At 39.7% G+C, this 21,026-nt stretch overlaps 1 protein-coding gene across 3 annotated transcripts in view; it reads left to right on the top strand.

Moving 5' to 3' along the window:
* MYH11 (myosin heavy chain 11) overlaps nt 1-21,026 on the top strand; it is a 61,786-nt gene that overhangs the window by 17,272 nt on the left and 23,488 nt on the right. For 2 of the 3 annotated variants that reach the window (XM_063343594.1, XM_063343596.1), the window contains exons 4-10: nt 2,723-2,750; nt 10,302-10,404; nt 12,130-12,150; nt 14,530-14,622; nt 15,540-15,603; nt 17,742-17,840; nt 18,881-19,024. In XM_063343594.1, the coding sequence (XP_063199664.1) occupies nt 2,723-2,750; nt 10,302-10,404; nt 12,130-12,150; nt 14,530-14,622; nt 15,540-15,603; nt 17,742-17,840; nt 18,881-19,024 (552 nt within the window). The remainder of the gene's footprint in view (nt 1-2,722; nt 2,751-10,301; nt 10,405-12,129; nt 12,151-14,529; nt 14,623-15,539; nt 15,604-17,741; nt 17,841-18,880; nt 19,025-21,026) is intronic. The other variant, XM_063343595.1, reaches the window with a different exon arrangement.

The raw sequence follows: 21,026 nt of genomic DNA, 5'->3' as shown, positions 1-21,026 counted from the left end.
TGAAGAATGCCATAGGGTTGTTCATGTGCAGAGGATGGGCAAATCACTTAGGTCCAATCCTGGAAGCCTTTCAGAATACAAGAAAAAGCTGAAAGCAAATAAAGAAATTTTATTTTCCTTCCAAGAACCCCAATAGCCCTCAAGCAAGTTGCTGTCAGTCAGAATCACAAAATTCTGCTTCACCAGAAGGCATCCTTGGAGAGCCAGCAACCACCCAGCAGTCCCTGCCTCACAGTTTGAGTCCTTCCAGGACCAAAGACCCACCATTCCCTATGTTCCCTTCTTATTCCCATTTCAGCAGGATTTGTTCCCTGTACCTACAAGAAGGGCTGGGCTGAGCGAGTCCAAAGAAATTCAGTAACTCAGGCTTGACTCGCACAGCCTGTTCTCCATCCCAGAGGGCACGTGGTGCAACTTCTGACCTTCCTAATCCTTCTGCTCTTACATTTCAGCAAAGCTGCCCATACACTCATGCAAACCTCTGTGGTGGGCTGGTTTACGAGATACCTTCAGGAGGGGTTTTTCACTTGCTGGGGAGCAAAAGGAGGGCAGCAATGGGCAGCAGAGAGTAGTGAGAAAATACTTGGCTTGGAGGAGACCAACTTTTTCTATGTTCCCTGAGCTAAGAAATTCCACTGGCAACTCTGTATCAAGGAGTCACTTTTATTTTCTTTATGGTATTTATGGGTTTGTGATGCAATATCAGTATATGCCCGTGGTTTCTATTTACACAACAGTGTGTTTTTAACAAAAATTCTACTGTATTCTCACTTTTTTAACTTAAAAGAAAGCCTAGCTCGTATCCTGCAGTGAAAAATAAACACGGCTCACAGCTCCTCTCCTCCCAGATGTTTATGTAGAAAGAGTCCTGCTGTGCTGATTGCTGCCAAATATCTGCAATAGAAATGCAATGAGTCATTTTGCACCAATTTACTGAATAAAGCAGTTAAGTGGCACCATTTGCTGTGTGAGTGATCAATAAAGCAGTTAATGCTATAGCTATTGAGGAACTGGGAGTAAAACAGTTGTTTAATATCGATACAAGCCATAGAAGAATCCTCTACTGCTTTTCCTAGACTGGCTGTGGTCCAGGCAGCAATTACAGCTTGTAAGCTTAATAGGTCGAATTTATCTCCATTATCTTCACACAGTACAGAAAGCTTGTTTATCTCATGGTATTTATTACATACAGGGTCAGCGATAGGGGCAAGCAATCAGTCAGGTAGTCCTGCAAGTCACCCCACGCATTGAATAAAAGGAGGGAGGAGTTCATGTCTTAACCTCTAACCAGAGGCTCCACTGTGCAAATGCTAGCTCTGCATTTGATAAATAATGCCAAACCATACAGAAACACTTGCTTCTGCCTTAATTATCTGCCTCAAGTCTCAGGTTTGTAAAATACGCACAGTTTCCAAAAATGTATTAATTTTCCTAAGTCAGATTTTTCTACAGTCTGTACAAGGCAGTCTGTGACAGCCTCACTCAAAGAAGGGACAACTTCAATACCAGGGCAGGTTGCCCAGAGCCTTGTTCAAGTCTACTTCCAAATAGCTCCACGGGTGGAGATACCACATCTCTCTAGGCAACCTGTCCCAATGTTTGACCATTCCACAGTGAAAAAAATTGTTCTACTTCAGAACCGATCACAGCAAAGATGCTAGTCGTGCATCTTTACATAGAGGCAAACTGTAAAGCCTCCCATTACCACAGACCTTTGTAGAAGTCTTGCCTCAATGGAGCTTTACAAAACAGTTTAGCATTGTGGAACACATTATGAAACTTCAGTTGGTGTTCATTGTTCATTACATCCTAGAGATATTAGCCTGAGATCAGCCTTTTGGTAGAAAATTCTGTGTAGAAGTTCTGAAGGTAAAGAGAAACTCCGACTGTAAAAGCATAAGCAGGGAGGAACGCCGCAAGAGCAGGTTATGGAGCTGGGATGTCATCCTAAACCTTCCCGCAGCATTACAGCATCCTGGACTCTGCTGCACAGAAACCTCTCACATGCCTCACATAGAAGAAATGGAGATTTTGGCCCACCTTTTTATAAATCTTGATCCAAAATGTCTTTGATGGTCCTGTTCATAGTAAAAAGCATGAGGAATACTTAGGTACTTGTTGACATGCACTTCTAAAATACATGAAGTATCTTGTTTTATTTTATGCTTTGGAGGACATCTTAAAGAAATTACTTGTCCTCTTCATAAAAGTTATCTCTCAGTCTGAAATGAAATAGAGAGTACATTATCCAGATATTTGAACTGCTCTGCTTTCAAAAATCAAAGCTTTGCATGACCAGCTTAAAACATTTTAGTTTTTGATGCCTTATCTGTCCAGACTTTGTCCCAAGTGGGCTGCTAGCCATACTTCGTAAGCATAGTAAAAACTTGAGTTTAAGGTTTGAAATTTTCAGTTATAATCTTCTTATAGAGAGCCTGATCTTTTTGCTGTCCTCATTACAGTTCATCTCTAATGGAATTTACAAAAAATATTTTTGAACTCTTAACCTTTTGTTCATTTTTGTACAAAATATTTCCATTAGAGATGGTTATTTAAATGCAAGGGCAAATTAAATAAGATGTGAACCCAGTACTTTTGACTAATCATGGATTGACAGATTTTGGAAGGTCTAGGCTGTTCAATGTAAATCCTTGTAAATATAAGTGCTTCTGTCAGGACAGCCATTTTCTCCAATTAATGGATTTTATTTCTTTATTCACAGATCGAGAAGACCAGTCTATCCTGTGCACGTAAGTAAAATAATCTATTTTAGAATATCTCAAGATTACTATGTCTTTCTTTATTCAAAATTGATTCAAATTCTGATGGAACGGACATATTCTCCTCACCTTCAGTAAGCTTGAACTCCAGTCCTAAATCTACTCCAGTAGATTCACCTGTTGATAAAATAAAAAGCAGGAATTAGTGTTGTAGGAAGTCTTTAATGCACAAACTAATTTCTTTAAATTGACTTGCTGAATTTAGAGATTTAAGAGTGAACAATTGGGGAGTGTGGTTGTCAAACTGTGTATGTAGATAGAACAAGGGATTTTAAAAGGTTCCTAGAGAAAACTGAGGAACACAGAGCATCCTGGATATTTACTGAACTGCTTTTCATTTTCTGCTGTTGGTGGCTCACCACAACTTCCTAATTTAGCTGTCATTGCAGAAAAGTGTGATCCTTCATGTTCATGCTGTGGGTTTGTGCTGTTTGCCCATACTGTAGCTAGAACGGGGAAGGTTTGGTACTACCCTGCCAGCAGTGGGCACCCCTGGAGCCAGAGCACGAGGCAGGGGTGTGTTGGTTAAGAGGGCTAAGCAGCACCTCGCGGGTTCGACCTTTCTGCAGTCTCAAAGTAATCGGTTTAGGCAATAGTGAAATACCAGCTAAGCCATCCCTGTTTGGAATCTTCTGATTTTTCTGTATCCTGGCTCGCTGAAGGCCTCCTCCTTGAGTTTTGACCTGCCAGAGGTTAGGCAGCACCAGCGGAGGGGGGGTGTCAGCTGTTGTATCATGGGTCAGGCAGTGATTTTATTGTGAAAAGCTTTGCTGTGCACAACTTGCTACTCCACTAAATCCCATTGGTTTATCATTCCTACCTATTTGGCGAAACACTCAGACTGTTGAATTGGACAGGGATCTCCTATTTGACAACATCTAGATTAGTAAATACTAATTATTGTTTGCAGAAGATGGCACGCATATTATTTATAGCAGGTTCATGCAGTGACGCTGTAGTCTGTCAAGTATTGTAAATACAAATAGTTCCAACCTGAACGGGTTTTTAGGTTATCTGTGAAAATGTGGCTACTGACTGATTGAATATATATTTACACTACAGTTTTTAAAAAGCACTGCTACTGATCACCAGCCATACAGTTACTTGTGAGTGCCACTGCTGACGGGAAAAAAATTATCACCTAAGAAAAAGTAACAATTACATACTATATCTAGTACTATAAGGGCTAGCATAGCTCTAACCTCTGTTGTAACAAGATTTTCATTACATATAAATATATCAGTCAAGAATCTGTCTAAAAATGTATTAATACTAAAAAGAAATCTAAAATTGCTGCAATGATGAAATAAAAATTGACCATCACATTCTTCCCAGGATGAAACATGTCATGGTTATGAAGACTAATTTACAATATGCATTTCCTCCTTCTATTCCTGTACTTTAGTTTATTTTTCCATTAGTAAATCTTCAGATCTTCTTTTAACTTTGGAATATTAGGATTTTTGAGAAAGGGACTTTCTTTTCCAAATCTATGCCTTTTTGTTCATGAAAATCCATTAAAGGATCCACTTCTGACAGCTACCGTATATTAAAATACTTTTTCAATCACCTGGCCAGCTTAGCTGAAAACATGAGAATGAAATGTCTTTCCCATTTTGAAAACAGTCACGGTAAGTGATTCATCGAGATGTTTACAATAACTGCTGTGTGTTGGATGGGCATCATAGCCTAAAACAGTCCTCACACATGTCTTTTAAAACAAAAAGATTAGTCAAGCTAAAACCAATGTACACAACTTTAACCACTACTGGTTTATCATCCTTGTTGGCCTTATTTGGCTGTACAGAAAGAAGAAAGTTCACTTGGCTTTCAGCTGGCCAGCTGTGAAGTAGAAGCAATTTGCATTATTCTATAGAATTGCTGAAAATTGTAAGAAATTATCTCTTTGCCTAAAATACATAACAACGACTGAAGACTTCATGGCATTGATCAGCTGGGATCTTTCCTTTAAATAGCTACAGAATCAAACTTGCCAAGGCCTAGTACCTAAATTGTAAAAAACGTAGCTGTAAGGATTCTTATATAAAATATAAAAATGTCGTGGACTTGTCGGAGTGAATCCAGAGGAGGGCCACGAAAATGATTTGAGGGCTGGAGCACGTCTGCTATGAGGACAGGATGAGAGAGTTGGCGTTGTTCAGCCTGGAGAAGAGAAGGCTTTGGGGAGACCTTACTGCTCTGCTGTCTTTCAGTACTTAAAGGGAAGATGGGATATATAAGAAAGATGGGAACAAACTTTTTAGCAGGGCCTATTGTGAAAGGACAAGGGGTAACGGTTTTAAACTAAAAGTGGGTAGATTTAGACTAGGCAGAAGGAAGAAATTTTTTACAATTAGGGTGGTGAAACACCGGCCCAGGCTTGCCCAGAGAGGTGGTAGATGCCCCACCCCTGGAAACATTCAAGGTCAGGTTGGACGGGGCTCTGAGCAACCTGATCTAGGTGAAAATGTCCCTGTTTATTGAAGGGGGTTGGACTAGATGACCTTTAAATGTCCCTTCCAACACAAACTATTCTATGATTCTATGATAATGTAACATAATATATATAATAAATATACAATATATAATATTGCACTCAGGGTATGAAATCTTATTAATTTATGTGCCTGAAAATTAAGGCAGTTAAGAGTTTTCCATCCTTGTGTTTTGGTCGCTGTACTGTTCTGGGCAGCCTTTGCTGCGCTGCCTGACTATTGGGATTCCCCAAAATTCCTGCCTGCCCTTAGGCCTCCCCTGATGCCATCTCTCTTCTTTGACATCTGAGTTGGCCATGAAATATTCTGTATTCACTCTTGCAAAGACCATGCTGGTCTGTATTGACCAGCACATTAGATGTTGCTGAAGGAAAAATCCCAAGAAATCTGTCCAGTTACTCAGAGACCTGAGCAACCGCAGTGCATAAGCAATTAAGTGTGAACTGGACTAAGCAATAGCCAGTGAACAGGCTTTTCAAGCTTCTTCCAATGAAAGTAGAGGCACCAGCCCTCAAAGGAGACTTCTGGCCTTTAAGTTGTTTGATTTCTAAAGATACAAGTGGATTCTCCTGAAGTTTTCAAAAGGTTTTTACTAAAAATTCCACAGGTGCTTATTTGCATAGCTAAGTACATGAGTGTTTTAAAGATCTCTAAAACCTGTCTGATCTTGGGATTCTCATATTTTAGCCACTTCCTGAAAAGAGTACATAGAATATTTTCTAGAAAGCAGATATGGCTAAAAGGACACTGCACAAGTTTCAGTTAAACAAAAATCACCTTAAATTAATAAGAAAAATAATCTGATCAAAATTCTGAGTGTCTGGGGTAATGTGAAGCCTGTGAAAACAAATGCATGTTAGACACTTGATTTGTACATATAATCAAATACTTTTTATTTTCCTTTTACTTTTTTTATGCATGCATTTAGTTTGAGTAGCTTCTATAAAAACATATGGTAGCAGGGTGTTTATTCCACTTAATTTCATACGGCAACAGACAAAATATTGGGTGAGGCAGTGACCATCCTGCCCTTTTCCCATTCCTCCCCTCTTTCTTTTTGGGCAAACTCTCCAGGGCCTCACCCGTCCATGGGACCTCAGCCCACTTTCTCCCCCAACACATGTCAAGAAGCAGTGTCGTCCAGAACATCCTCCAAACTGCGAAGTCCCATTAGTCAAAAGACTCCTCCACGAGAGAGCTAAACTCTTTTCTTTCCCAGCTCGCTAAATCACAAAGGCTGGAGCTGGCAAGCGGTGCTAGCTGGCCCTTCTCCCATACAGATATCTTGTGTAGCTTTAAACCCGGGGTGGAGCTTGGTGCTCAACCAGCGCAGTCTCTTTGGGGAATTTTTTTATAAGTAAATTAGTAGGATCAGGGGGCTGGCTTCCCAGATGGGTTTCTAGTGGGGTACAACTCGTCTAGGACAAAGATTTTCATTATCTTTGCACATGTCGTACCGCAGGATGAAGCCTGCCAAACCCTAATGTGATTTAGAGCACCTCATTGACTGCTCTGTGCACAGAGGCTTCCCGCAGTGCCAGCATAGCCAGATTAAGAGATGTGTGAACGGGCAATTTTTGTGGTTCATTGCTTACTGAAACAAATGCTGAAAATAAACTCTGCTGTTACTTTTTAGATGTTTCCAAAAGTGGTATTAAGCTAAGCCTTAGATCTTCATATTAATATAGAAAGCTTTCAACTTTTCAACAAAAAAATACAGTTTTTAAACTGATTTTTCCCAGTTATACCCAATCGTACAAGACTCCTGGCTACACTACAGGTCACCCCACAACAGTAGGGCCAACTTGCTAGTCTCACCTTATCCTAATTTGCAAACCTATTCTAACTAGGATAATTTTCATTTAAGGTGAAGGAAATGGAGTCACGGAGGAGTAGCTCACGTGTTACAAAAACTTTATCATAGCTGAGTACTATATATGTGAGCTTATGTGCTTTACATCCTGTTCTGAGTTCCTAAAACAATGCCTGGCAAGAAATGAGGGAAGAATAAACTATGCCAAACAATTTAAGAGTGGTGTTTTTAACAGAGCAAGACTGTAAGCCTAGTGGACCCTTTTGCTCTGGGAAAGCCAAGGAGTTTCTTAGGAGGAAAACATTTATGAGAAGTAGATAAAGTCCTGCTGTTGGGCTGATCAGAACTGTGCAATGGGACCTGCTTTTGAGCTCATTTTTGGGTTGCCCATCTGAGCTGGGTGCAAAGAACAGCACTGGTAGCAAATGCACTGCCTCTGTTTGGCAGGCAACAAGGATGATTCGAGATGCTTTGATTTAACAAATGGTCAGTGTACTCCCAAAAGATCATAATTAAGACAGCGGCAACAGTGTTTATATGGTGAACTCCCACTTTGAAACATAATTTAGAGGTAAAGACTGAGGAAAACAGGCACTCAGAAGAGAGGAGCAGATGCCTCCTGGGAGGAACCCTGTCGTGTACGGTCCATGCCAAAGCCGCTGACATATGCTTGCAAGAAAATGATCTGGCTTTAAAAATTCAGTCACTGAGCTCAAGAGAGCATGTAAATTTTAAAAGAGGTAGGATTCCTCACACCACCTCACAATGAAAGTTGTTTCTGACACCAGAGAAACGACGGTACTTCGTGGCAGATGCAGAGAAAAAAAAACCAGCACAACCAGTTCTGTTGCAGGCCAGTAGTTCTAGGAAGAATTTAATCCACCTGTGAAGTGGACTGAGAAATTCACATGCTCTCCTCCTCCTGGATCTTTCCCCTTGATGTTTAGAGGCATTGAAACCGATCTAGTCATTTCTCCTCATGAGTTAGTTTCCACACAAATGGTATTTCATCACTGAGATGACATACACCACAGCTGTAGTGTATCCTTTAGAGTTTGAGGGCTACTAATGTTGTTTAATGGATACTTGTTCATCAGACCTGTCTATTGTCATGGACATTTAAAAATGATCTGATGTGTTGAAAAATTTGATGTATTCACCAGCTCCGGACATAATTCTTCGTTACTTATTGACCTTAGAGATTTTTTTTCCTACTTGTAGCTGTTGAGATCCTGTCTGTTTTCCATTTCATGTTGAAGCATTTCCATTTCATGTTGAAGAACTTTTTATTGTCCACTTCAAAAGGAAGTTAAAGCCTCACAGTCTATCTGCAGCAAATAGGAAAACCCTCAGCCTGTGCAGGAGCAAAGAGTTAAGGATGAAAGCACAGAACAAAATGTTAAGTAACTTAAGCATTACAGTATGGTAGGATAATTACAAGTAAAATGATGCCATATATGGTAATACTCACAGGGATTCAGGGGAAAGCCAAATGATGGGCACTGTTGCCCTGGGAGAAAGGAAATGCAATTCATGTAGCGATGAACTACAAATAACCTTTAATAAAATGGAATAGTTCAAAGCCTGGGGTTTGTTTGAATAAAGTTTTGCCTTTTTCTACCCCCCCCCCCCCCCAAAGAAACAAAGTTGTAAGGTAGATTTATTTGAAAACTTTGTATGCATATGTCTTCAAATTGGTGTGCTTGGTTTGGAATTGTTCCCAGGACACTTAATTTTTATCAATAAAACATGGAAGTGTTTTAGCACTGAAGCCCAGGCAGAGACAAATCCAGCCTCTAAACTGTGCAAGTTAACCCAGGTCTTGTGAAAAGGAACATATTCATCTGAATTATTTCTGGTTAAAACTCTAAAAGCCAGAAGAAACACTTCACATCATGTCGTACCTCAGGCAGGAATTGTTTCTGGTTTCCTAAGGTTTACATCAATGTCATCCCATCTTGAAAGTTCTGCCCAGCACTTACTCATAATTTTTATGTCCATTTATCGCTGGTCCCTTGGTAGGGAAAATTAACTCCTGTATTTCCTATTTAGGAAAAGAAGCAGAACTGCAACGGTTCCAGCTAAATAGTTCCAGCTTCAAAAGAGTTGACAAATATCCATGGGATTTTTGAATGTATTGTTCTTTTTATTTTTAAATCCATTTTAGTTTAAACCCAAAGACAAATAGGTCCAACTTACATTTAGACTGTTGCCCTCCGCACGGCACTAGATTGATACAGTTGAAAACACTAGTTTATTACATCCACACTCACTTTAATGTCCTTTTTCATTGCTGAGACAGAACAGTACAAAATAATTTTTGTGTATATAATGATCAGAGCCAAAGGTATCTATCTCGAAGATGTGAGACGATGTAATCTGACACTTTAGGGAAAAGGGAAAGTAGGGAAAAGTAGGCTGGAAACTTCTGAGGAAAGACTGTGTAAATCTGGCCCTTGTACCTGCACTTTGAAAACCAGTATTTTACTTTAAGAGAGGGCTTAAGAGTTGTAAATAAACGTAACCCTGGAAGTCCTCTGGGAGGTGAAGACTTACCACTGCCTTCCTGCTACCCAAGGAACACTGCATGAAGCACGGCTGGGATGCCAGTTCTGCTGGTCAGACATCTCCCCAGACAAGATGTCCATTGCTACCCAGTTAGCAGGGACACCTCAGGCAGTCCCAGCTCTGGCCCCACTGAATTCAAGGAGTGTTTGAACATGGAGTTCAGATGAGGCAGGATCATTCGCTTATTCTCTAGCTCTAATAAAAGCTGTTAATCTACTTTAATGCCAGAGTTTCAGAAGATAAAAGTATTGTATTGCTGCTGATGTTTTTTCTTACTGCTGTACCGCATCATAGTTAATGTATTTTTTGGTCTTAAAATACAAGCAGACTCCCTGCCAGCTCCACTTCTCATAAATGTTCAGAGGCTGCCAAAGCAAGATGAACTGCTGTTCAAAAATGCATCATGTTTTAGAATTGCCTTAAATGGACCAATGTCCAGTCAAAATACTAACGGGACAGAGATATAGTTCTGATAGTGCGTTCTTTGCGTGCTAAGTCAGGTGGGTTTGGAGAGATAGTGTTCTGGGGTAAATACTAACTGAGCCAGGCAGTTTCCAGTCCTGTTTTCATACACTAACTACATCACATGGCAGAAGGAGTCCACCAGTTACCTACCTTCTTTTGTGTCATTTTCTTTCCCCTCAGAGGTGAATCTGGTGCTGGCAAGACAGAAAATACCAAAAAGGTCATTCAGTACCTGGCTGTTGTTGCTTCATCACATAAGGGCAAAAAGGACACCAGCATCACTGTAAGTGAGCTCTTCGGTATTCAACCCTTCTTCAAGCCTGTTAGGACTGTACTGAGCTGACTGTGCTAACAGCAAGTCAACATCGGTGGCTTGCCAAGCAGTCGACATATTAAGAGTACACAATTACGTCACAGCTCTATGTTTATGGAAAAAAAAACTTTTGTTTGACATCCCCTTAGGCATCAAATCAGAATGTACTTTGCTAGAAGAGAAATATTCATAGCTTTCCATATGCATAGCACCTATTTATATCCTAGAATGAAGGCCTTGAAATCTGTGAGGGCTCGGGTCCTTATTTTACCCTTGGCCCCTGGCAACTAAGAAGTTTGGGAAAGTCTTTAACTAACACATTGTACAACTGCGTCACAAAAATGTACACTAGTATTTAAACATACAAAGTTTTGATTAGCCTTACTAACTAGCAAAGAGTCCCAGTATAAAACTTGTATTTTCTTTTTACTCCTCTGTCAGAGAGAACAATTTTGAAAGGCACAATTTTTTTAAAGTACTTTGCTCCTTCAAAATTTGTAATAGTCTTGCCTTAGTGCCTAAAGTTCATTTTCTTGCTCTGAACCATAGTACGAGCTTATACCTGCCAGTTCCCAGAGATCATTAGTGTGGCTGAGGCTCTCAACTGTCTTTGCTGTTTTCAATGATGCAACTCCAGGATCTATGTCATTTCCAGACTTTTGAATGTTACTCAAACTTCTGGAGGAAAAAAAAAAGTAGCATTTCAATTTTATGACAAAACAGGCTTAATTCAGGAAGACGTTTCAGCGTGTCCCAAATGCAAGACTGGGTCCAAAATAAGTAATTAGTAGGGTAGTGGGAAATGAAGTAAAAATCTCAAGACCACACCACACCTGTGCTGAGTCTTGCAGCTGCTCTTGACTACCCTGTACGGCAGCAGACAGAGGAGTCCAGAGCACAGGGCGTGCAGCCTGGCCTCTTCCACCATAAAGAATTGTTGTTTATGTACAGCACACTCTGCTTTGGGGCAAGAGAGGGAGTAGATGTCCCTTTGGGTAGTATTTTCTAGGTATTTAATCTGTGATTTAATGTAGTGGAAATGGTCCAAGACTAAAGGCATCATTTTCCTTTTTTGAATGTTTATGCAAAAAACTTATTTCTTCCTACTGGGTCCCTGCTGGGGCTGGGGGAAATGAACTTGTGGTTTCAAGGCCATCCCTAATAGGCATGTAACTGCAGTTACTGCTGACTCCTCTGGGGAATTACGTGAGTCTCAGCATCAAACTGGCCCTGGGACAGACCTGAAAGCAAATATCCATCAGATGGGAGCTGAGAGAAAGTCTGTTTTTCTATAACATGCTGGCAAATAGTAATTCAGTGACTGGGACTACTCACACTGCAATTTCAGTCATTAAAAAATAATGAATAGCAAAACGCCTCAGTTGCACCAGAGAAGAACTGGTGATTTACCATATAAATACCTGTCCTTGTCTGGTCCAGGGAGTCTAACCTGTGTCTGGATCCAAATCCCATCCCTTTGCTTCAGGGTTTTTTTTCCCTTCAGTTAAAATGCTCTCTTTATATTAATGGTATTTGTACTCTTGGTATGTCTGCAATAGATAGTTTGTATTTGTGTTCCTGGTTTATTTGCATGGAAACTGTGTATTGGTTATTTTAATACAGGAAAAACAATAAAAATGTCTGTGTAATGGAAATGATACTGACACTTGTTTTATACCACATTATTCAATACAGCAAGGTCCATCTTTTTCTTACGTGAGTAACTTAGACTGTTTGATGTGTGTTTAAGGCACTGAGTGTAGATCTGCATGCTATTGTTGCACCTCGAAAATTTAAGAGAGATTTTGTTGAAATATGTTGTATGATATGATAAAAAGCAACAATAGCGCCAAATGCTCTCACAAATCAACCCTAACTGTGTCAGGCTCCATGGTAAAGAATGAGGCCTGACACAGGCAGGGTCATCTTTCAAATATCACTCTCTTCTATATGTGTGTGTTCAAATTGCCATAGTTTGAATGAAATTTCCCACGATCCTGAAAGAGCCACTCAGCCTGAAATTGAGCTACGTGATTTCTGAATGAAAATACCCAAATGCTTTCTGTGCTTCAGGTTGAACTTTTTAGGACTGTTGTGAAATAATTCCTAAACCTCACAGTGTTTGACTGATTTGGTTGGCTGCATGCTTTCCATTTGATATTGCTTTCAATTTTACATTTTCATGTAACTCTTGAGAATTGTTCACATCTGCAAAAGTTAGCATGTTCTTAGCTTGCTGCTATGATGTGTAACAGAGCGATTCCCACTGCAGCGTGTGTCTGCAGGTATGTTACAGCAGTTTCTTATAGGCCCTCCTGTATTGTTGTGTGCCATACCAGTATACCAATGCTTTGGCAATATAGGCAGGTTTGCCTATATTTGCCTGGTCCTGTGCCAGGCAAATGGGATTTTTTTTTTAATGGGGTCTTTTTTTCCCCATTCTGACTGCTGCCTCTCAGACTTCGGCTATGACAAAGGGCAATGTGTTGCCTCTCAGTTAATTTAGGACTTAATTTGACAAGCTCTTTGCAAAAAAATACTAATTCATTACTGGCGTAGGCAACTCTGTGAATTCAGTGGAATTACAGATGCATACAATGCTGTTAATGTGTAGACACGGTTTTATAGCTTCTCACTAGAAGCAGGTGGCATCTGTCTCAGTTTAGCAGACAAGGCTGTCTTTAGCTGTCACCATCTGATTTCAGCAACATCCTACGCCTATCATGAAGTTTTTAAATCTACAGAGTCTAGTGGAAAGAGTTGCTCAGTACAGAGAAAGTTCAGGGACTTTTAGGAATTCATTACTTATTCGAGGACTCCTATATTAGCTTGTTTGGAAATCTTCCTTCCTTCTTCCTCAACTCTTAGGTAGTAAGTTTTGGGGGGGGGGTTGTGGGTTTTTTTCTTTTATTTTTTTTCAAAATGCATTCTTGACACATGCCTTAGCTCTCAAAAGATCTATGCTCTCAGGAAGGTGTCATTCTTCTGTCTCATGACCACGCAGATAAGTTTAGCCATTTGTTAACAATCTGTTGCTTTTTACTGGTATTTTTGAGGCGGCCCTCACCATTGCCACATAAATTACAGGACATTCAGGAATGGCATTTAGAAAAAGGTTACCAGTTTTGCACACTAATTGGGAAGCACTTTCATTTCCCAAATTATTTCCCCTAGATTCAATCTAAATATTGCCTTATTTTCTAACTAAAATGATTTAAATGATATATATTATCTATCAAGGACTTTTTCCTTTTCAGGGTGAGTTATTTGAAATAATGCACGTTACTGCAGAGTAGTACTCAAAGAATAGGACAAGACACAAATATGAAAATGAGTGACCTCATAGGATAGAGCTGAACGAAAAGTTCAAAAAAGCTGTGTTCATAAGCAAAGGATTTTTTCAGCTTCATTGATTTATTTAGAAATAGAGTATTAAATGCATGCTTGTTTCATTGCATGATTTGTTTCATTAGCAATTGCCAATCACAATTAACAATATAATATGAAGTTTGTGTGTTTGCATGAGAATTCATTATCCTGGTTTGAAATAAATCAAAGCATTTCCATATTTAACCTAAATAGCCTTGCATGGATCATTATTAATAGACTCAATGAAATCTGCTTTGTAGCTTTGTGCTGCATTACATTAAAATGATTCTCGGCAAGTTATTCTAATTACATCGTCATTTGCTAGCAAAGGATCTCAATAAACTAACTTGAAAAAGACATGCTAGAGGTTCCTTTAAGAATATCCCTTCTAAAAATGATATTAAACTGGAAAAAAAAATTTGACATTGAATGACCCTTTATTTTAAAGAAAGGCCAGTCGTGATGCTAAACAGATTAATAGACTTTAATCTGTCACAGGCAACAGGGCTGGAAAAAGGTCATATACACAGGACAGCAGTCAACTGCACAAATATAAACACAAAGATTAACAGAGAATTAAAACAAATCCACATGAAGTGCAGTATTCAGCAAAAAAAAAAAGTTAGAGGCTTAAATTATCTTTCACATTTTTCTCCAGTGTACATTTGTTGGTTTTAATTAAGTAATTATGAAGTTTGGAGTTAACTGCATCTGAATGAATTTTAGGGTGAGCTGGAAAAACAGCTTCTACAGGCAAACCCTATTCTTGAAGCTTTTGGAAACGCCAAAACTGTGAAGAATGACAACTCCTCCAGATTCGTAAGTAGGAGAAGTTGAGTTGGGTCTGTGGGGGGGGAGGTACAGCATCTTTAAAACACAATGTACAGACAGTGGTCTTCATCACTGCTTCTTTCTAAAGAGCATCTTAAAACTAATCGCTTAAAACCAGTTTAGAATTCCTCTCCGAAATAGGAATTTGGCCTTATAGAAGATCAAAGATGAAGCTCAAACTTGACAGTACCATTGTCCTCTCACAGTTTAGCAGCCTACGTTTGGCCTTCCAGGGTCAATTTCTGCTCCAGGACATATCCACCTTCTGAATACTTGCAAACAAAATCTGTACTTTCTTTTTCTTTGTGCTACTGTTGAGCATGTATCTCATAAGGTGTGACTGTTACTTAGCAAGGTTGGCTAATATATTAAAATAAAAACTACAGAAGAAGAAGAAGAAACAGTCATACAGATTCAAGTTAGAATGATGTGAGCTGAGGGCTGCTACTATCCTTCTGGGAGTGCCGGCAGATGCTTGTTTTCCCTGCAGACCCTCCTCTCGCCCCTCTGCTGTCTCCCTGCGAAGTTCAGGGATCCATGCAGATGAACTTCAGCAGAGGGAGTTAACGCAGATCCAATGCTATTCCCTCACTGGACTTGTGGAAATCCAAGTAGAAAATAGATGTTGTCACATCCCCAGCTTCTAAAGCCTGGTCCTGCAGGGAGGACTCCTTTCCCCTCTAAGTGCCTGAACAAAATGTGGGTGCAAATCTCTGCAGAGGGAATATCAGAGAATTTCACTTCCTTTTAGGCTTTTCCATGAGTTGTCCCAGCAGGAGGGAATCAAGCATGTTATTCTTAAGAGGATGATGTACACGTCTTATTAAACAAGCTAAATACTAATGTTAGAAAACCTGGCATAACATGAAAGAACAGCCCAATCTAGATCTTCTTTTCATTCACAGGGCAAATTCATCCGCATCAACTTTGATGTGACAGGCTACATTGTCGGAGCAAACATAGAGACTTGTATCCTTTTCAGTGAGCGGCACTGGAAGCTAACTAGGGTTAGCAGAAGGAAGTAAGATAAACAAGCTCCATTGCATGTCTAAGAAAGGCAAATATTGCTGAGGTTGGTATAAACAAAGATGGAGGGAAGTGGCTCCATTTATGCTGATACCAGCTACTTAGTTTGTCTTACTCTCATGTTTACATTTTCAGGTCTGTTTTCTCAGCTATAGGAAAGTCTGCTATTCCCCATATACAGCTTCAGAAAATGGAAGCACCATAGCTAAGGCAACAGCAGGGGACTTTAAAAGCAGAGTCCCAATAATAGAGTAATGGGAAAAGATTTTGTGGTTAAGATTGCATGTGATCTTGAGAGCTATGCGGTCATTTTTTTTTTGTACCGGTGTGATCCTGCATGGGTCACTCCGGTTCCCTGTGGTCTACGTTTCCAGCTGCATAAAAAGTTTTGAAACTTTACTGTTTCCTACTGGTGCTGTGACAGGCACTTTGAAAAAACACTGAATTATCACTACAGTTTACCCTTGAATGCTTGGTATTATCACTACGGTTTACCCAGGAACTTGGATAGTGCTTCCCAGTTTTCAAGTACAGGTTTGGCACTTTGTCCCAGTCCTGACCGCAAGCTGGGATGAAGTCCAGATGCTCAATACAATCTCACCCTCAGCCCTGTGCACCATGGCTTCTGTAAGGGAAGGGTCCTGAGCCTTCAAGACTGAAAGCAGCTGCATATGCCCCGCTGTTCAGGTATAGCAAAGGTCACATATGTTGTACCGGGATAGAGGTATTCCAAGGAAAAGCATTGAGAATAACCTGTTAAGGGAGAAGTCTATACAATACCCAGTATGACAGCTTCCTAGTTCATGTCTGGAGGATTGAAGGGTCATTTTAATAGAAGTACTATACCTTTCCCTTCCACCTCTCTGAAGACTTTATCTTGATAAAGACAAAAGAGAGAGGAAAAGTTGAAGAACATGGCATAGTCAGAAGAGCTGTCTTAGAGTCCGTAAGTTCCTCTCCCTTTGTCAAACCAAGGGACAGTTTATCCTGAAATTGCCTTAATCTTTGCATATTCTGTTGAACTGCCATGGTCAGAAATTACATGTTCTGGAAACTCACTCAACTGAAGTGAAGCAAGTATTTTGCCCCAGATAGCATCAAGTGCTAGATATTTCCAGAGAACCTGTCTGCTCTGGGTGCTGAATATTGCCCTGCTGTTTCAAATGACACGTGCAGAGCAGTGAGCTATATATCAATAACCTCGATGTATATTTTCAGGAAAAAAGTACAGACATTTCAGAGAAATTCAGCTTCACCTGACATTGCTTGCCAAGTACTGTTGCCCCTTCCCTTGGTTACATTTATGAGACGGTGTGTTTTAATGAACAAATTAATACATAGCTAGATTCCTCAATGCTGCATTGCTCATCTTTGCATCCAGAAGGAGCTGCTCGCTCCAATAAATGAGAAAGAAAGATGCAGAAAGAAAAGAAAGATAGATGCAGAAAGAAAGAAGGACCTTATCTCATGGGCATAACATCAAACAACAAACAATTCATCTTTCTGCTCTTATTTTGACAAGCCATTTTTAGAAAGAGTCAGGTTTTAATTTTTTTGGTCTTAACCGAAGTTTCATCAGTGTGAAGAATGAATCACTGACTGATGTTGACGTGCACTGTTGCCAACTTAATTTTTAGTAGTTTATAGTCACAAAAATGGACCATAAATAAAATTTGCTTTTATTCCTACAATGCTGGCCTCAAGAGCTTTTTTCCTAGCAGCCCCACCTTATGTTGGAAGAATCAATTGGTACTTCTTTTTAAGTGGTGTGAATTATATTGTGAATACTATTTTTATATAAGTGATTTTAGAAGCATTTATATCTATTGTGGTGCTTATTACCATGATTACTGGCATTTACCATACAGTAAGATACAATAATGTACAATATTCATTGTGGTGAGAATTATACGAATACCAGAGCTCCTGCCACAGAGTTAGATGCATGTTCATGTCAGACAAGCTCGTGGCAAATATTTCAACAATGCTATTGATGGGTTCGAGGCTGATGGCACAATTAAGGAAGGACTGCAATATGCTATTGATTTTTATTATTTTTTTTTAACACACTTGACAAACAGATTTGCTTGAAAAGTCCCGTGCTATTCGTCAGGCTAAAGATGAGCGAACGTTTCATATCTTTTACTATTTGATTGCTGGAGCTTCTGAACAAATGAGAAGTAAGTTACTTGCTAATGATTCTTAGATTTCATTCAACAGTCTGAGCAATGGCTTACTTAAGTAATGTATCAACTTCTTTAATTGTATTTATATAAAGGATTGAATTACATAAACAGCTCTTTAACTCAAGAAAATAATTCTCTCAAGGGAATTATAAGAAAGCTTTAATTGATGTCCACCTGTTTCAGCCTGTTTGTTTGCAGTTTACAGGATGTTTCAATTTACAGGATATGTAAACCCATTCAGATGCCATCTTGAACAATATCAAGAAGATGAATAGGGAGGAATCATTCATTATTTATTTTAATTTTTATACAAAAGAAATTGCGGTTCCCAATAAAAATATTGGCTTGTGGTTTTAAAATAAATTAAGATAATGTCATTCCCACAGCACATCATTACAGTGTGAAACCCATAGCTTCAGAATGTTGAAAAGGTGAAAAGTGTTACATGGATCCAAAAAAATTGATTAGACATAATATGTATGGAACATCATGGTTCAAATATGACATCTTTCCCTATGTCACTGGTTGCCAAAGGATGCGCAAAGCAATTGATAACCCTATTTTCCCTGATTTTTATGCTCATTACCTAAGAATCTGTTGTTGGCCACAGTATATGACTGAAGAGTCTTTTGGTCTGGGCCACTGTGGTTTTTACCTGGTTCCATTCTTCTTATTACGTGATATGAATCCCCACAGAGAGAAGTGTAATTCTGAGTAAGTTACACATGGCGTTAAATGAAAGACCTTTGCAGACAGTGGCTCAGATTTCAGTCCACAGGATGCAAAATTTCACTGAGGGGCAGAGACATACCCCAGTTACTAATGAAAACTGGAAACTTAACACAATCAAGCTTGCTAAATAAAGAGTTATTTTGAAAATAATTGTGCGCCACGAAACCCTGAACTCCTCATATAAGCGGAGTCTTCCTTTGGTGAAAACACTGCGGTTTTACCTGTTGTTCATTGGGAGAACTTATGAACCAAGAGCATTAAGTTTATGCACTTAAGTAAAGCTTTTCTTCTTTGCTTTTTAGACGACCTGTTGCTGGAAGGCTTCAACAATTATACCTTTCTATCTAATGGCCATGTGCCTATTCCTGCTCAACAAGATGATGAGATGTTCCAGGAGACCTTGGAAGCCATGAAAATTATGGGCTTTAATGAGGAGGAACAGATAGGTGAGAATTGTTAGCAAGATTGTATTCAAGGTATACATCTGCAAGTTACTCTATATAGAGATGGAAGTGCACAGAGGTTAATTCTGTCCGTAATAATCACTTTGCAAAATATGCATATGAAGTAAAGTTCTCCATCCATATAAGAAAATTAAGATTATTTAGATTTTATGTCCACGTTTCTCTGGACAAGTTTGATCTTGCATGAACCACCAGCTGGAGGATTCTAAACGTACCCATGTGATTTAACCTCTTTGCCTCTTATTTCCTCTGTGTAAAACTATTACCAACTGTTACCTAGCTACTGTTTTTAAGAAGTGCACTGTGAATTAGTGCCCATAGATTTCCCTCCTTCTCAGGACATATTAGATCAATTAAACCATGGATATATCATGGAAAGAGAATGAAGGTTCTCTCATAAAGGAAAACTTTGCAAGCACAGATTTGTTTCTACTTCACCTTAAGAATAACATGGGAACTCAGTTCTGTGTGACCAGGAGAGACACAAGATCAAGGCAGGATCTAAACACAGGATCAAGATCACATAACACAAGCAGCATGGTCAGAGCCAGTCACAACAAGCAACTGACCTGGTGGCAGTACAGTGCCTGAAGACGACATAAACCAGCAGCAGGAATCCGGGGGGAGGATAGCAGTGGCTGAGAATAGACTGGCAGCGAAGGCACTGAAACCACTGCCATAGATCCATGACACAACACACTACAGCTTCCTTGGAGTCATTGCCACCTTTGTATTAAACAGGGTGATGCTTCAGGAAGTCTTGTGAGTATTAGGGTGACTGTTCTTGCCTTGCAAGATCTAATTATGATCTACTGCTTTTAGGTTGTTGTTAGAAAAGTTCTGCTTAGAAAATTACTGCAGTGGCCTACCTTTTCCCATTGCTGCAGTGGGTGCCGGTGGAAGCAGCTGAAGCCACTAATGAAAACTCTTTGCAAACCACCTCCTTCAAAGGTTTAAACTGGCAGCACTTGCTGGAAACGCAGTGAAAGAAATACTGAAGAATCACCTATATTGGAAAATAGAGTATATATCATCAAAGAGAAATTATCTCTATGGTGCACAGAACAAGTGGTGATGCACAGGGCACTTCTATACAGTAATTTAAACATGGGTCAAATAAAATAATTGTCATAATATTTTGCTGTCTATCTGAATGAAGAATTGCAAGGGTTTTTTTCTTATAAGTCTTACAAATTCCAGAGATCTGCTTGTAGAAGGAACATGACGTGAGCTCCTGTCCCATTTGAATTCTACAGCATCGGTACACTTGTCAGCATGCAAAAGTACTATGACACATGGTGTTTTGAAATATAATTTGTGGCTTCCGAAAGGGAAGATTTCTCACTAGAAGAACTCCATATAGACACAGAACAGACTACTGAATTCAGGGCCAGCTCTAACAACAGTAATGACCATTTAAAGACATTTTTTCAGAACTTTCCAACAATGAGCATGAGAAAGTTGCAAGATATTCTGACTTAATTTTGAAAAAAATGGAACAGGCTCAAATAGCTCATATTTGTATTCACCGACTCAGGAAAATAGAGAAATAAAAACAAAGAGCATGAACCAACAACTAAACTATCTTGAAAATGTGGGCTTGCCAGAGACATCTATCTGTGTAGCTTTTACCTCTCACTGTTCCTGGGAGCATGCAGGGCTTCAGCTGGTGCATGCCAGATTGTATTGCCCATGGATGCAAATTGCCATGCCCCAGGTGACACCTGGTGGCAGAAACAGTGTCATCCCATTACGAGCCTTGGACCAGCTGTGGCAGCTGGGAGCAGAGCTCCATCACATCCCACCCCTGCATCAGTGACTGAGGGACGTTGACAAAAAATGTCTTGTCTTGCCTTGTGGGACAGCAGTGCAAATCCCAGCCCTGGTAAATTCAGATGATGTTCCTGATGGAGACTGTTTCGTTCTCCTGCCAGGGCATGTGTATTGGTGTTGACAGCAGCATTCTCCATTACAACAACAGGAG

This window comes from Chroicocephalus ridibundus, chromosome 8 (assembly GCF_963924245.1).
Source record: "Chroicocephalus ridibundus chromosome 8, bChrRid1.1, whole genome shotgun sequence".
Classification (NCBI taxonomy): Eukaryota; Metazoa; Chordata; class Aves; order Charadriiformes; family Laridae; genus Chroicocephalus; species Chroicocephalus ridibundus.
This window is presented reverse-complemented; position numbering and strand designations above follow the sequence as displayed.